At 38.5% G+C, this 17,661-nt stretch overlaps 2 protein-coding genes and 1 pseudogene across 3 annotated transcripts; 1 reads left to right on the top strand and 2 right to left on the bottom strand.

Moving 5' to 3' along the window:
- LOC146453453 (uncharacterized) overlaps positions 1-17,661 on the top strand; it is a 315,682-nt pseudogene that overhangs the window by 199,491 nt on the left and 98,530 nt on the right.
- On the bottom strand, positions 2,081-4,437 carry LOC146453462 (uncharacterized). Its single transcript, XM_085096578.1, has 6 exons — positions 4,259-4,437; positions 3,945-4,044; positions 3,402-3,498; positions 3,005-3,154; positions 2,757-2,930; positions 2,081-2,281 (listed from the first exon to the last, which is right to left on the bottom strand). The coding sequence occupies exons 1-6, from the start codon at positions 4,351-4,353 to the stop codon at positions 2,103-2,105; spliced, it is 795 nt and encodes a 264-aa protein (XP_084952704.1). The 5' UTR covers positions 4,354-4,437; the 3' UTR covers positions 2,081-2,102.
- Positions 3,827-8,274, bottom strand: LOC146453461 (uncharacterized). 2 transcript variants are annotated; one of them, XM_085096624.1, is made up of 6 exons: positions 8,045-8,274; positions 6,563-6,625; positions 6,034-6,405; positions 5,205-5,321; positions 4,832-5,076; positions 3,827-4,437 (listed from the first exon to the last, which is right to left on the bottom strand). In XM_085096624.1, exons 3-5 carry the CDS (start codon positions 6,314-6,316, stop codon positions 4,916-4,918), a joined length of 561 nt encoding a protein of 186 aa, XP_084952750.1. In that variant the 5' UTR covers positions 6,317-6,405; positions 6,563-6,625; positions 8,045-8,274; the 3' UTR covers positions 3,827-4,437; positions 4,832-4,915. The 2 variants fall into 2 exon arrangements, with proteins under 2 accessions (XP_084952750.1, XP_084952751.1); XM_085096625.1 differs by having other exon boundaries at positions 4,832-4,933.

The following is a 17,661-nucleotide window of genomic DNA, read 5'->3' as shown; positions in this document are numbered from 1 at the left end:
GTTATGATCCATTTTCGACAAAATTTGACTCAAAATAAATAGAAAAGCAAGGTTTCCAGATGCTGATTGCATAAGCTAGAGTCGTTTTTATGTTTTATAAAAGGAATGATTACATCCAAGTCAATTGGACCATCCAAATCAGTTGTATCATCCAAGTCAATTGGGCCATCCAAGTCAATCGGACAGATGGATTTGTCTCATGATTGGTAACTCACCAGGTTTCAACGTCTCACGCGCTGCCACTTCACACACTACTTACCTAACAAGCGTACTACATGTCTTGAATTTCATGGCCGTATGTGAAATATCACGTGACTTATGGCCTGCTGAAAACCAACGAAATCTCACATTTCCGCTTCAGGAGAAGTCCCCCGGACTCCAGATTTTGCACTTTCGTTCAATCCTCTCACTCCCAAGAGTGCCATATGACATTACTTGCTCAATATTGGGTCTATTTGTATCAAATTTGGACACCAAACAGATCTTGGAGAGATCTGTACATTGAAAGCATAAAATCTTACCCCCTTTTATACCAGACATGATTAACCACCCCTCCATATTTTGAAACTTTTTCCTATTGCGCTTTAAATACCAAGTCAACATTGAGAAGAAACTATGTACTGAGATCTGCAAATTAAGCTATAGTTTAGGGGTATATCCAATATACACGAGAAATGACACATTTTTCCTTTTTTTCTATAGTCGTGCCAATACTGTCCATCATTCCCAGCGCGCACGTTCTTTAGCGCGAGAAATCGAGAAAATAGGTTGTATGTCGGTGCCATATTGCAACGTCACAATAGCATTGTAACGGTCCATCATGCCCAGCGCGTTTTGTACCCAGTACCTACCTCTGTACATGTTCCTAAGCGCGAGAAATCGAGAAAAAAGGTCGTATATCCGATAGAATTGATATAAAAAATAAATATCAAAAAGTGTCAAAAATGGTTTTGAAAAAAACACAGACGTTTCGGGTATATTACCTTCTTCAGTGTGGAGAAAACCACGTTTCGTACCTTGTTCCTACCTCTGTGGACATGCATGTTCCTAAGTGCGAGAAAACGAGAAAAGACGTTGTATATCGGAAAGGATTGATATAAAAAATAAATATCAAACATGGTCAAAAATGGTTTTTAAAAGAAAAGGTCCCATTTGAAAACGGTTGTATCAAACACACAAATAAAAAAGAAAAAAACACATCTGCATGGGTAATTACCTGCACTGGGAAAACAAAGAAGTAACTGGAACGACAGAACCCCGCCGCACCATTGGTAGGATGCCCTGTAAACACCTGGGACTGGTTGCATATAACGTTTTTATGATAACACAGATGTTAACAATTGTTCTTAGACAATAACCTATTGTTTTGTACAGGTTCATGTAATCATAACATGATTTATGCAACCCAGCTGGATGCCTAAGGCGACGCACTATAATCTTTGATTACTACTAGTTTTAGACACTTTTCAATATCATCTCTTACTTCCTTTGTCTTTGCTGGAATGATTTATGCAATGCCCCAAACTAAAGCTTTCAATTGGTATATTACATGTGATATATGGGTGCACAGTTGTCGTTTTCCAAAAATATTGCATTTCCCGGTGGGAGTGAAAGGTTTAAGTCAGTTGGGTCATCAAAGTCAATTGGGTCATCCAAGTCAATCGAGTCATTTAAGTCAGTTGGGATGTCCAAGTCAGTTGGACCATCCAAGTCAATTGGATCATCCAAGTCAGTTGGACCATCGAAGTCAGCTGGACCATCCAAGTCAGTTGGATCGTTAAAGTCTGTTGGGTCATCCAAGTCAATTGGATGATCCAACTCAGTTGGGTCATCCAAGTCAATTGAGTCAGTTGTGTCGTTAAAGTCAGTAGGATCATCCAAGTCAGTTCGATCATCCTTGTTAATTACGTCATCCAAGTCAATTGAGTCATTTGGGTCGTTAAGGCCTTTTTAGTCCTTGTGACCTTTGCTTTTGACCATTGACCTTGAAACCTGGTGACCATGTAGTTCTTGACGGTTTAACTTTGGTCAAGGGGGGAAGTGATCAAAAGTATTCAAAAGTATTTACATGAATGTAAAACATTGAATTCATTTGAATCAAACTAACTGTCGAGGCTGTCCTTCAACTCATCTGCAATCCTCTGAAGCTGAGGCAAAGCAACCTCCATGTAGAATTTTATGAAGTGGGCCATCTCCATTTTGACCAGGGAAACTTCTTCCTCCCATCGCTTTGTCATTTCAAACTTTTCAACGACTAATCTCTTGATACGTACTGGTGTATCTATAGGAACATTAATGATTGAACAAAGAGAGAAAGAGCGAAGTTAAGCACCCTATTTAAGTAAAAACGGTTGTATTGCTATGAGGGCTATAACAAGCAATGAGCCATATTGACAAGGGCCTGTTCAACCATGGTAATTGGTCAGGAAAGTTGTTACCCTGTAATATGAGTACCGATGACTGTGACACCGATACAACTCATGATAAGTGGTTCCAACACTTTAGACACAAACAAACTTTAAATTCCACCCGGGTAACACTACAAGTTGGCCATACAGGAAATGTTAAGGGTTTGCTTGGGCAACTTCTGCATCAAGGTTACTCAAATAACAAGCTGTTTCGGCCTTTTTGGGCTTCATCAGCACGGCGCAGCAAGATCGCCCAGTCTGAATTAGTAAATCAGCAACCTGAGCAATTAGCAGCCGTGGACAGCAATCAGTAGTCTACCTTTTACCAACGATAAATAAATAGTTCACCTGCATTATTTCCCCAGGGGAAGTTTCCATTTATGACATCTGCAACTGTACATGGGTTAGGGTCAGCATCTTGGTTTCCTGCTGCCTCTTCATTGTACTGCTGCACCCGAGATGTTAGCTTTGCCTTGTCAGCAGATATTTTTGATCGCAGTTTGGATCGTTGTTTTGATGACTCTAAAAAAAAAAACCAAGGGAGAAATTCTCAAGGAGAAATATGTTAGTAGCTAACAAAAGGGTCATGCACTTACCTGCCAATTTGCTCATTGAACGAGTGGTCTGTTCAATAGATGACGCTAGCATTTCAATTTCATCTTGAAGCTGAATGCTGCTGGTAGCACTATGCAAGGCTTCTATTTCTAACAAACAGTAATTTTGATGTGTCAGTACACTAGCCATTGGTAATGCAATACACCATCATCCATAGTTAATGCAGCACAACATGGCCTTACCTATCTTTTGCATGCTTACTGTGCCTTTCGCAAACGGTTGTGGTTTTGCTTCCATAAATCATTGCACAGGAAGCTTTAGAAACTAACTGATACGTTGGTTTTGATAGCATTTGTTTGATTGATGGCAATCTACAATGTAACCGTAGGTTGTGATTTGAATTTCGGATTCAGCATGTTTTGAAAGGTGCGGTTTCACCTGGTATCTCCAGTCCAGTCTCATCCAATTTGGCTGACTTTCTGCCTCTGTTGTTGGCCGCCCGCCAGTGGGAATCTCCACATCTATTATCACTATCCTGCAAACAGTGCAAACACAAAAACAGCTGCCTTATCACATCAGCTAAGTTTTATATACTGTCAAATTAGCAGCACAGGTATTTATCTCTTGGTCAGTAGGAAAACAATTTACAAGTGAAAATTGGATATTAAAACTGACATTAGCAAATAAGAAATAGCATGCAATAACTTGACACTACATCAAAACAAAGGACAGAGCAAAGTCATTGGTGTCCTTATTAGATTACAGGGAGAAGAGTTTCAATGAATTTTAGATCTTTGAGTAAAAGTGAAATGTATGTTAAAAATAGAGGTGTTCAGATTACACTTTTTTTTGGTAATAAGAGCTTTGATATTACTTAGTAAAAAAGGACAATCAAGTGTGAGAAGCAAGAAAACCACTGGGCCTATGTTAAAAAATAATGCTACATGCATGATTCTACTACATGCCATACAGCTGACAAACCTTAGATTTTGGCTGCTTTGCATAAACTGTTTTCATGTGATAGTCAACATCCTTATTATTGGCAATAAACACATCACCATAATAAGATGGCCTTCTTTGACTGCAAACAATAGCAGGATTATTATAATACATTTATATACATTTTTCAAAAATAAAGACAAAAACATGTTTCTTTGTTAGACAACTATATCTTGATCATATTATTATTATGTTAAATCAAATGTTTTCTGAGATTAATTGATTTTGCTGCTACAGGTATTAAAACACAAATACAGGTGATATATACAACTGTAATAATAGATTTCATGACCTACCTCCCTGATGCCTGGTAACGATACAATTTCATGTTACCATCAACATGACAGGAATGCTGCCTGATAGAGCATGTTGGACACTTTGACCAATCCATGCCTTGAAGTTGACTGAGTTCATATTGGCAAAACTTCCACTCTTTAAATGAGCGACGGAAAGTTGAAGGATTGATTGTTGGCTCCTGCAAAACAGAAACCAACAAAACAATGAAACCAGTGCCCAATATGTTCAGTATATACTCAGAACTTTGTAGTTTCAATGATAATGAAAGATAAGTCAGCCATAAAGAAACAATCAATTTTTGCATGAGCGGTGTTGCATGCATCACTTTGGAGATTCAACAAAATAAATCTAGTGATGTACTGTAAGTTGTAAACTAATCCTTGCAAAACATACAATAAATAATAGCTAATAAATTACAAAGCTAGGTTACCAACTGATAAAGCAGGAGAAAAGAACAACACAGTCTGAATTGAAAGTGTATAAGCTCTCATACGCATTAGTGTGTTTATAAATTATTGGTCCCAAACACCTGCTACATTGGATAAAGAATTGGAATGAGCTATAAACAGTACCCGTCCTTTCATCCTAGACACATCCTCGAGTGCTCTGATAAATGACGTTTCAGACGTCCCTGGCATTCTCTTCTGGAGCGATTCTCAAAGCTGAAAAAGTCCCTGATCAAACACATAGCTTGTATCAGTACTAGTAGGACTTCCAGGCCAATACCCTGCTTGGACAACATCAGTTAGTGTCCAGGATGGAGCAACGTCGTTGCAACTCTTGTAGTGGATTACAGATTTGTTTAAATCAAACCGACCTAGAGGTACACAGAAACACAACAACACATCATGCATAAGACAAAGATTACAAAAAGGTGCAACATTAGATATACATCTAATGTTCAAACAGCAGGTAGAAATATAAATAAAAGTACAGAGTTGATACCTTTTTCATTTACAATGATCAGACTCTCTTTGGTATTTACAGGAATTTGATGTAATGTTCCAGATTCCTTACACTTGGAACAGAATTCTGACAGTTTGACAACTGGATATAGCTTGGCTTGAGGGTAGATAAAAACAGAGAGCAAATGTAAGCATGTTGACAATTTTATAACTAAGCTGTCTAACACTGTTTGCATTTGCTAACTCAGCCTAAGCAATGTCATTCAACCCAAAACACCTGTGAAACGTTTACAAAATTTCTACCAATCCAACATTAAGCTGGCTTTGAATTTTGCTGATGGCCACAACAACACATCCATTTATAGTATGGCATGAGCAAAATTTGAAGCCAGCTTAATGTTTGATTGACAAACTCATTGTGTAGCAATGCAAATGGTGGTTAAATTTGTTAGCAGTTGTATCATTGATGACATTCAATACATAACAGAATTATATTAAAGGAAAACATAGCAAAATAATGGCCAACATTATGATCATCGCGTACAGTGGAACCTGGTTCATAGTAAAACTCTTGTCAAGCAATGGAAAATTGGTTACCATATTCAGAGGGGAAGTAATGTAAATGGGGTGAGGTTGCACATTGGAACACAGTATATCTTCTTGATTAAATCGCCCCAGCAATAGGTGCTACATACAAGCAGAAAAATAAGAACAGACTTCAACGGTGCCCTAGGTAACAACATGGTGTTTATAAATAACAATTCTATAACAGGGTAAAGGAACTTTGGCGCCATTATAATTATTATAGGTGTTGAATAATACATGTATGTCTGACTCATTCACTCCAATCCATTTAATGGTGGACTTACAGGTAGTTTGCATAGTTCCATTGTCATCAAGTGTGATAGTTGGAGGTATGGCTTGAAAATAGCCATTCAAATACCCATCTCTGTTGTGGAAAGGCAAAAACTGGTGCACCTTTTCATCACACGATAGACACATAAATCCAACTGCACACTCCATGCATCGCACTCGCACTGTCCCTTTCAAGCACATTCGGCAACAATCTGGAGATGGAAGTGCCTCACAACTCAGGGCAGCCTCAAAGAGCAATTTCCTTGAATTGTCCCAGCTGGACGTTAAATTGGACATCCTGGTCTCCCAATTTCTTGAAGATGGAGGAAGATCAAATGAGTGCAAAAACTCATCACATTTGGCTAAAGTTGCCTCAAGATTATCATCTGTAAAAAGAAAATTATTCTACAATAATTATGGCTTTTGTTATTTACTAGACAGTTAACACTGTTATTGCATGTCATTCCCTAACTCATGCCTCATATTGACTCATATCATTAATACACATGCATTGTGACCCTAAAAGAAATACAAAATACTTACCCACAAGATTAGGGGATGTTTGTTCTACACTCACTTCATCATCTTCATCCAAATCTATGTTATCTGCAATGGAGTTTAATATACTTTTATAATGAAACATGTGAATTACCAAACTCATACATGTATAAGAACTGCAGATGACATGTAAGTGAAATTTGTGATCCACCTGCACTAATCAAGGGTGCGTTCCTTTGGTAAAATCCAAGAATGCATTTGCAATCACAAGATTTTTCGGATTTGCGATTTTGAAAGGAACGACAAATCTAAAAAAAATTTCTTTTAAAACAACAACACGAAACATGCAACTAATATATTTCTAGTGATATTCAATAAATTTTACTTTTACAGCAAGAACTTGGTCTTACTTCACAAAGTTTGCAAACCTTTGAGTAATTATTGACAAACCACCCCGCAAATGTCTAGAGTACATCACTTGACGAGTATGATCCTAACATTGCAGTCAGTGGTTATAAACTAGAACATATTAAATCTTGCAAACTGCTTGGAGTTCACATCAATGAACACCTTAAGTGGGATGATCACATCAAGCACATGGTATCAGGGTGCTACGCCACTCTATCAATACTAAGAAAACTGAAATATCTTGCAAAATGTGACCTCAGAAAGCAGCTAGCAGAAACATTGATTTTGTCAAAACTAGATTACGCCGATCTGGTATTTTATCCTCTACCACAATTCTTACTTCGCCGTTTGCAACGGGTTCAATTCTCTGCTGCAAGTTTTGTACTCGGACACTATGTTAAGAACTTTTGGGATGTACTTAAAATCGGATGGCTTCCAAAAAATGAGAGAAGAGATCGGAACCTCCCACCTCCTGAAATCATGTTTTAAAGCTTTGCATAACGCAAAGACCTGGCCAGATTATCTTAAAATAATAAAACAGGAATGCCCCAAGGAACTGCGCTCAAGCAATTCAATTAGATTAGTGGTCCAGACCGAAAATGGCACTTTCCAAGACAACACATCAAAACTATTTAACTATCTACCAGAAACTATTAGAAACTGTAAAGATTACAGACATTTTTTAAGACTCTCAAGGAATTTTTTAAGAAACAGAGTAAAAAGTGATTAGTTAGTTTTTACTGTAATTGGTTTCTGTTAATCCTGTTTCTATTGTATAATTTGTAAATAACTTAATTGGTTTTATTTTGTAATTGTGATCAATGTAATTTAACAGGGAAGAGCCACCCAGTGGATCTGTTAATAAATAGTTATAATTATTACTATTGTTATTATTAAAGTATCGCAAAAGCTGGAAATATTTTTCATAACAGCCTCTTGTGTTAAAAACATATAACTGTGTACAGAAAAGCGCATACTTGCTGTAAACTATTTCCTTTGTTTAGGGTTATCGGAAAATTCAACAACCTACCTTTTCTAGATCTACAGCTTCTAAAATGGAGCTTAATCTAAATAAGCTTAATATAAGTTAATATAATTTGATCAAAAAATTAAAGTTACCTTCGTTGGTAGATGGCAGATCGACATTTTTTGATTGTTCAATTTGTTGACGTTGGAATCGAGGTTTGTACGGGTATTTACTTTCCCGTTTGCCCGTTATAGGATCGCGAAAAATTAAATAACGCGACTTTTTTTTTTTGCTTTTTCCCAGCCTTTTTCATTTCGTTAACAAATTCATCGGCTTCAACGAGGATTTCGTCGAGAGATTGATTGGAACTTTTGGCCGCAACTCTCCGCTTACTTTTCCTACTTGCGGCTAAACACAGGAATTGCACCGGTCTGTGATTGGAAGTTAAAAATAGCATTAGTCACACACTACTAACCTCGTATGGACAAGAAATAAGTCAGAAATTAGTCTTCGCAAACTCTAAACGCCTTCTTTCGATAACGTATGTACTTTAAAACGAAACTCCTTCCAGAAAAAAGCCATGATTTTCAATTCGGGAAAATTTTGCCGTGAAAGCTGTTGAAATTGCAACGAAATTGAGCTAAGCTCAAAACACATACCTCTCGCGACTCATAACCGATGAAACCAGTGATTCACGATCGATATTAAGTTCACGTATTTGTTCTTGATCACTTTCTTTTCAATATTTACTTTTCCAGCAACTTCCTGACTCGGTGCGATTCCTGTCGGCAATGCAACCTGATGTGCTTTAAGTATAGGAATTGCACCGAACCGAACAAACCGATCGCTCGTATTGAAAAGCGCTTATTTATAAGTAATGAATGTTTCCTCTTCCTGTTATTAGCCGATGGACTAGTATATGAGGCTTGGTCTTCACGCGCAGTAAAAAATATATCGCTGAGGACTCGTACTAATCGGTGCGATTCCTTTCTTTAGCAGAGCAGTCCACACTTAAATAGAGGAATTGCACCAGGGAATAATTTTCTGTGTTCATTACATGACCGATCGGAAAAGACCGCTGCTCAGTATGCATTACTGCGCCTACTTTGGTGCTGCAAGGCAGTTGACAAAAAATTTATGGACCTGTTTTCAGAAGGTTTGCATTTTATCCCAAATATAGGGTATAACCAGGAGGGTTTAACTTGAATAGAAATGCATTGTTAATATAATGTTAGCCCACATTCATTATGTTAATTGGCCTATTGAAATTATCAAGGTGGGTCTTAGATCTGTAACAGTAGTTGCCATTGTGTGAAACACGGAAAAAACAACACCTTGAGTGTCAAAACGATTGAAACGGAATAGTTATTGAGATAGAGCAAAAGCTGGAGGATTTCTCGCGAAAGTTTTGGAAAAAAAGTGAGTATGCATGGTAACTAAGCAGCGGTGTTGCCTTTCAAAGTTCCTTGGGCATGTAACTATCACCAAGTCAAAGATTATTCCCTGGTGCAATTTCTCTATTTAAGTTCGACTGCTCTGCAAAAGAAAGGAATCGCACCGATTAGCACGAGTCCTCAGCGATATATTTTTAACTGTGCGTGAAGACCAAGCCTCATATACTAGTCCATCGGCTAATAACAGGAAGAGGAAACATTCATTACTTATAAATAAGCGCTTTTCAATACGAGCGATCGGGTTTTTCGGTTCGGTGCAATTCCTATACTTAAAGCACATCAGGTTGCATTGCCGACAGGAATCGCACCGAGTCAGGAAGTTGCTGGAAAAGTAAATATTGAAAAGAAAGTGATCAAGAACAAATACGTGAACTTAATATCGATCGTGAATCACTGGTTTCATCGGTTATGAGTCGCGAGAGGTATGTGTTTTGAGCTTAGCTCAATTTCGTTGCAATTTCAACAGCTTTCACGGCAAAATTTTCCCGAATTGAAAATCATGGCTTTTTTCTGGAAGGAGTTTCGTTTTAAAGTACATACGTTATCGAAAGAAGGCGTTTAGAGTTTGCGAAGACTAATTTCTGACTTATTTCTTGTCCATACGAGGTTAGTAGTGTGTGACTAATGCTATTTTTAACTTCCAATCACAGGCCGGTGCAATTCCTGTGTTTAGCCGCAAATCTCCGCTTCGCGGCCGCCATTTTCTTTCTGGACTCCTGCAACAAAGCACCACGGGAAGATATCAACCCTAATTTTATGATATCCATAAATTCAAGTGCCTTTTTTGTGCCTTTTATCAATTTATGCTATTCATTAATCTTACGGGGATATCGTGTTGAACTTAAAGAGCACCTTTAATTTTTGGCAGACATTCAGGGTTAAGTTTCATAACAGGAATTAAGAGTGATTGTCAGTAAAAATCAAAGAAATCGTGGCCACGGTCAAATAATCGATTTCGCTCATACTTTGTCGGTTTGGAGCCTCGGTAAGTAACTAAACGATATACAGTTAGTTTTTTAAAATATTCCATACGGCAGAAAACCACGAAAAACGGTCACCCTACGGGAAGCTCGGATTTCACCTCGCGAGAACTCGAAATTTTACACTTTTCAGCTTCTCGCTACACAGACGTTGACATAGCTGCGGATCTTTCCTAGGTATAATTGGATATATTGATTCTTCGTCAGGATATAGTAACTACTTTCATCTCTGCTCATTTTGTGAGCGAAATGAGCTCGGATTAAGTAGACACACTTTTCTCAATTACGCAAAAGTCTAACATAATCCAAACTCAGCGAGGAAAAAAGCTGACCGGTAGTGGGTCAAATGCTCTGATATTTTAACAAAAGACAGTTCAGTCATTGATTTTTAGGTTTGCAGTTTAAGATCTAGCAGCACTTTTGCACGAGCGCCAATCAAATTTCAATAAAATTACAATTCAGCGCTTATGAAATCAACAACTCTACATCAAGGCACAATAGAATAAATAAACTCCTCAGCCAAAGTTTCTATAAAAAAAGAGGGTTCAACTCTTTTAACGTTTTAAAAAATATATTGATGTTAACTACTGTATTCACAGGTAAAACAAAGTAACAAACACCAAAATTACCACGAGATAAAATTAAATCTCACTCGCTCCCCAATCTTGGCTACCAAACAGATATTTACATCCGTTGATTTAAAATGAGTCATTCTAAACTGAATATCTTACTTAACGATGTGCCAGATTCCCCGGTTAACTTGCTGAAGAAACAGAAAATATCTGAATAGCAATACAACCTCGAACAATTAAAATTAGTTTTATTAAGGATGAGAAGCTTTATCAGCCTTCGATAGCCAATCGGAAGTAACTTCCCACGAAAAGCAAATATTGCATTGTTCTCTTATACGCGCTATGGAGTTGTAGCGAGAAGCTGAAAAGTGAAAAATTTCGAGTTCTCGTGAGGTGAAATCCGAGCTTTCCGTAGGGTGACCGTTTTTCGTGGTTTTCTGTCGTTATATGGAATATTTAAAAACAATGACGGTATATCCTTCAGTTACTTACCTAGGCTTCAAACTGACAAATCGATTTTTTGACCGTGACCACGATTTCTTTGATTTTTACTGACAATCACACCTGTTATGAAACTTAACCCTGAATATCTGCCAAAAAATCTAAGATAAACCTTAAAGGCGCTCTTTAAGTCGCATTAAATAGCCTATTTTGAATTCTTATAGAGATTTCCGAGGTTTCCCGTTCTCCGTTCCCGGTTCCCCGTTCCTGGTTTCTGAGTAACATTCGTTCATAAAACCCCCACAAATCGAAGAAAAATTTCTTTGCCGTTAATGCTTGATTTCCGCTGTTGAAACTGTCAAGCATTCCTTAGAAGTTCTTCGTTCGATCAGGGCCGTAGCCAGAGTTCGGAACAAGACGAGGCAACTTTCGAGCGCCGAAGGCGCGAGCCGCTAGGGGGGTGTGGGGGCATGCCCCCTCCCAGAAAATTTTGAAATCTAGAGGCTCAGAAATGCTCTTGGAAGCATTTTCCGTGGCATTTTTCTTCAGAAAACTCAATCTTGGGCAAGTGTAGAAGTTCACTTTTTTATTGCTTAGCGATACTGGTGCCAAGTTAATGACCATCTGCATTTTAAAGCATTGAAATGTTGTAACACGTATTATAACAATAAAATGAATCCACGAGAGTAGCCAACGTTTATGGATTTTATACTGTAGATAATTAGGAGAAGTCTTATCAATTATCTGTTTCGATACACTCTTGCTTAATTTGTTCTTCAACTTTGATACAGCCATGTCATAATGTTGCCATCTCTTATATACTTGTAGGACTAAGAAGTCACTAACTTTCACGATTAAGAGTAGTAAACTTCCCCCTTAACAGTTAGAAAAGTGAAAGTTTTAAATTGCCCGTCGTTTACTCTTTACTGAAAGCTGAGGCAATCCGTCTGTGGCCTGAGAGACAACATCACCTCAATGGTAGACTGTATGGATGTTCTAGAGGCAAACCTGTGCGAGCTCCGTCAAAAGTTTTGAAATGCCTCTCTCACGCCAACCAAGTGCAAACGGCTCTTTTAAGAGCCATTACAAATGAGAAAGGCTTGATCAACAAATCTTTTAAAATCTATTCTTTTACATTTTCTTTTCGCTGAAATGTTCAATACATGTATTATAGTGTTTGCAATAAATCGATTGCCAGCACAGCAAACGACATTTTGTTCTTTTACGACAGTTGTATAAGTAAAGAATGCTGCCACACCGGCTCTCAGCCATGGCAGATAAGATACGGGAATAATGGTGACCTTTGAAGTCACGCGGCCTGTCACGGTTATGTCTTCCTAATGGCCCCTGTAACCTTACATCATTTGAAAAACCGCTACTCATAGTTCACATGAAACGAATTAACCTCATTAAAATGCTTTTCCCTTCAATTCATCCACCTTATATTAGCTGGTTTTATCTTAACCAATCCAATTTTTTCTAGGGATTATTTTCTCAATTAAACGTTTCTTCCAAAAAGAAAAAAAAGGCCAAAATCAAGACGAGGGAACTGCCTCGTCTTGCCTCATGCTAGCTACGGCCCTGTCGATTTTACGTTTCCAAAATGTGTGTTTTCCTTCCAAAAACGCGAAAATTGGAGAATTTTTAAGTTTACGACCAGCAGTCCGAGTGAAATTCCCTACATTACAATAACTCATTCAATGCGCATGCCTGAAAACGAACAACGGTCTCCACTCCCTCCCCACAGAGTGAAATTCCCTCATCGCGATAACTCGTTCATTGCGCATGCGCACATTCACGAGTTAACAAAGTAACAAAGTAGCTGTATGTCGTATGTGACTACAGGGAAAATGTTTGGGTCAATGGACAGGAATTAGAACCCTACGAGACGAAACGGTTGAAAAAATGGAATTATGCCTTTGATCACTCATTTTCAGTCCGGCCGCAGTATGACGTTTTTCCGATCCTGGACGTTTTGCAGCAAACGTTTAGTCGGGCGTTCAATTAACTCTATCATAAAATCCTTAGGATGTTACTACAACGAGTAACGGAGTAACGAGCTGAAATCTTGAGGGGTTAAATATTTTCCTTGTCACTTAAACATACAGAAAACAAGTAACAATTCATTAATAACTAGAGCTGCCCGGTTTTGATTATTTGTATTGAATATAGACTGTTTAAGTTAATATTCATAGAAATAGTAAACATATTGCTTTGTAAATCTGATAATGAAATCTATGACAATCATATTCAATATGTGACCTTCCACAGGGAAAACGTACACTAAAGGCTTTCCGTAAACCGGTAAAACGAACGGTTGCCGAACGGGTCACAAAGAGGTCACCAAGCCGTTTGAAACGGCGGGTTCGACTGAACGTTCGAACGGGTTATTGAGCCGTGATTCCGAACGGGTAGCCCCCCCCCCCCTTCCCGGGGGGGGGGGGGGGGCACTTGACCCATCTTTGGGTGTAGGGGTGCCGCTGGGGGTTTGAAACCCTGACCCTGTTTGGGACGAAAATAACCTTAAATACCTACCCTGTGTAGGACAATGTCCTCAATTTTAAGACCCTATTTAGGACAGAGGACAACATCTAGCTCTTGTGTTACACAAGTGTTTATTGGCAATAGTAATAACATTTAAAGGCCCACTGTCACTTACCGGACGTGATGTTCCTCGCATTGAAACGCGAATACCAATTACAACAGATAAAATAATACACTTCCTAGAAGTGATGGCGAAAATTCCAAAATTTCGCGTTAACAGCGGTGAACCTTAAGTGGAAACTCAATTGACGTGAAGTATTGTTCATTAAAATAAATGCAGACTAACGTCTCTGATTTCGGATTGCCAAATACTCGACGACAGTCTTGCAACCATACCCTGTCTAGGGCGGGTCCGGGACGGACACGCTTGAAATTATATACCCTGTTCAGGACAGAGGAGCCAAAAACCATACCCTATCCAGCGGCACGTCCCCGTATAGCCCATATAGGAGAGTACCCCCCCCCTCCGGGGGGGGGGGGGGGTAGCCAAACCGTTCGAACGGCTCAGAAAAAATTCCGAACGGGTAACCAAACCGTTCGAACGGCTCGTAAAAAATTTCGAACGGGTCGGACCAAAACGTTTGAACGACTCGGAAAAAGTTTAGAGTGGGTAGTCAATGGTTCAAGTAAGCCAAACGACTTATTATTATTATTCGTTTCATTTAACGTATACTATATACTTATGTATTTGCTGTAAACACTTTTTACGTTACTGATGTATTTTCCTCTTATGTATATACTTATGTATTTGTTGTAAACACTTTTTTCCTTACTGATGTATTTTCCTCATCCAAGCCTAAATTAACTAGCAGAGCTCTTCAACCAGTGTTATAAATTCTACTTACCCCTATTTTATTTAACTGCACAGAGGTAGTGGCCAACACGAAAGCCTTGCTCCTTTGGCCACCACGCACTTCTTCCGTAGAAGGTAAAATCATTCAAAAAATTGCTCTGCATGTTTAATTTTTTCTTACTATAAAATATATTGTACTTCGTTCAAACAAGTTTAAATAAAATTGAATTGAATTGAATTGAATTGAACTTCGAACGAATTCCGTGGCGTGAACCGCCAAACAGCTCACTTAAATTAATTTTAAACGGATAGCTATAAAATCGTTGAAACTTAATTGTGCTATTTCTGCAGCTTTATTTTACAGCTGAAATTCATAGAAAGTAAACTTCAAAAAGACAAAGAGCATTCGCTGACAGGTTTAGTAAAGAATAACTCAAAGGAAATCAAAACCCGTAAATCAACAGTGAATTAATGCATACTTATTTAGTACTTGCCTTGATGTGTTTATTCTCGCTATTTTACAAGCTAAATACACGCCTTTTTTATTTTGCAGCTTTCGATACATTTCCACGCTAATCTTTCTGACTTTTGACTACAATCAAGCGCACATTCCCACATTCAGTTTGGCTGCGTGTAAATGCATCGATCTCGCCAAATTTGCATAAAAGAGTTATCTTGCGAGCAAACTAAACAATCACCCGCTACCACCTTGCGCGCTTGCTGAAAATTAACCGGTACCACCTTGCGCGCCTAGTTTCTTCAAATCGAGATATTTTCCCGCATTACCAAACCAAAAAATATCAGATTTCACTGATTCAGAATCTTCCTAAACACGCACGGACTGCTATTATGCCTCCTCGGGTTTTGGCCCAGGCATAAAACATATATATATATTTATTTTTTTTTTCTTTTTGCCCTTATCGCCACGTTACAATGTGCTTTCGCGCCATATTGCCACGTGACCAAAGGTTTCTGACGCTGCCTTTGCGAGAGAAAATGAAATGGAGAAAGTAAACACGAGGTGAGTTTTTTTTTTTTTTTTTTTTGCGATTTTCTCACTCTTTCTTGCTTTCCGATTTCCCCACCTTCCCTAATTTACAAGGGAAAATACCTGGGGACGAGGTTGATTCCCAAGGATATGTGCTTTTAAGTTTGCAATTAAATATCAGAAAATCGATCCTTTTAAACGCTTAAGGTCGGCACACACGAGGGGACTAGTCGCAGGGACTTGTTTCAGGGACTTGTCCGCTGTAGGGTTTACACGATAGGACAAGTTGCGGGGACAAGTCCCTTGAAGGGTTTACAGGCGGACCTGTTACACATCGAAATACCAAAATTTAGGGTGCTTTCACTAAATTTAAGAGAAACGTAGAGTCGAAAACTGGGAGCGGTCCAATCTCGTACCCAGAGTCCTCAGGCTTTTTGGTCAGCGGGTGGGCCCCAGGAGAGACTCTGGAGAATTCGAAAAAAATAAAATTTTTGGATTGGCTGCTCTGTTTTAGCTCCGTAACGGCTTCTATTGTTTTACCGCAGAAATCCTTTGGTAAATAAATTCCATTACCCCAGAGTCTCTCCTGGCGACCAACCGCAGGCCAAAGAGCCTGAGGACTCTGGGTACGAGATTGGGAGCGGTGCTGAACAGTGAAAACCGAAGTTATTAAACTTTAAAACCGCTGAACATTGAAATACACGTACCCGTCAATAAAGGCAGCACATTGTCGATCTATAAAATTAGTCAGTCATTTATAATTTCGAAAATGTTTTTATTTTCCTTAGAGTTCGGTATACTACTGATTCAGAACAGAAAAACAGCAGCTTTTCAAACAAGGTCCTTAATACAAACAAAACTTAACCTCACCGTCGGCCGCCATCTTGAAAAAAAAGAGTTCGTAAGGGGTAATGCGACCTAAAATACTGATTAACTATTGGTTTATTTTCATTTAGTCTCAGGGACTTGTCCATGAACAGTTCACAGGCAGGGACAAGCATAATTTGAGGGGACAAGTCCCAGGAACTTGTCCCACGAACCAAATCTTGGTCTCTGCGACTAAATGTTTTGATGAAATTGGGTAATTCACACGAGGGGACTCCGGGACTTGTCGCGGACACTAGTCGCGGGGACTTGTCCCTTCGTGTGTGCCGACCTTAAATGATTGCAAACGAAAGAGTTGTCCACTCGGTCGTTCAGCTGCTTATTTGTTTTCGCAAGTTCGTTCACTCGGGTTTTTCGTTCGTTCGTTTTCACCGGTGAGCGCTCAGTGGAACCTTGATCGTTGACTCGATTATTCCGCTATCCGTTTGCTCACCCTGTTGTTCGTTCGCTTGGGCGTCCGTTTGCGTTTCTGGTTTGTTCAGTTGTTCCCCCATTTGCCCAATTCTCCTTGCTACTAATGGGCATAACCATGTTACAAACAATTAAATTCAATCAATTATAGCTTAAATAAAACATTACGAAGAATTTCCTTCATGTTTTTCTATTATTATTATTATTATTATTATTATTATTATTATTATTATTATTATTATTATTATTATTATTATTATTAATATTACTATTGTTATTAGTTTTCTTTTTGCAAGTTGTTCGCACTTCGCGGATTACGTTTTGTGACTAGTATTTTTAACCTTGAATTTTATGATTTTCCTGCAATTTAGTGTATTTATATATGGAAGTATCGAGTAGCGCATGTGTATGCCGAAAACATTTTATATCGGGGAACCAAGCGGATGCGTTCAAAGCTTCCACCTTATGTTACAATAAAGAAGAGATGTTCGCAGGCACGGATTCACTTTCTGGTTAAAGGATTTATTTAATTTTATTTCGTTTCCATACAAATCTTTTAGATTTTCCGACATTTTTAAATGTCAATTTGACTACGCATGCTGTCCTCCTTTTCTGCCCTTCCATGCTTTCGCGTAATTCAAGACATTTCTTCATGTTTTAAAATTTACGCAATGCCATAGAGAAATTGCTCTTCTTTCTTC

Source organism: Pavona decussata, unplaced genomic scaffold (genome assembly GCF_977016875.1).
Source record: "Pavona decussata unplaced genomic scaffold, jaPavDecu1.1 SCAFFOLD_330, whole genome shotgun sequence".
Classification (NCBI taxonomy): Eukaryota; Metazoa; Cnidaria; class Anthozoa; order Scleractinia; family Agariciidae; genus Pavona; species Pavona decussata.
Note: the sequence above shows the minus strand (reverse complement) of the source record. Positions and strands in the feature narration are given on the sequence as shown.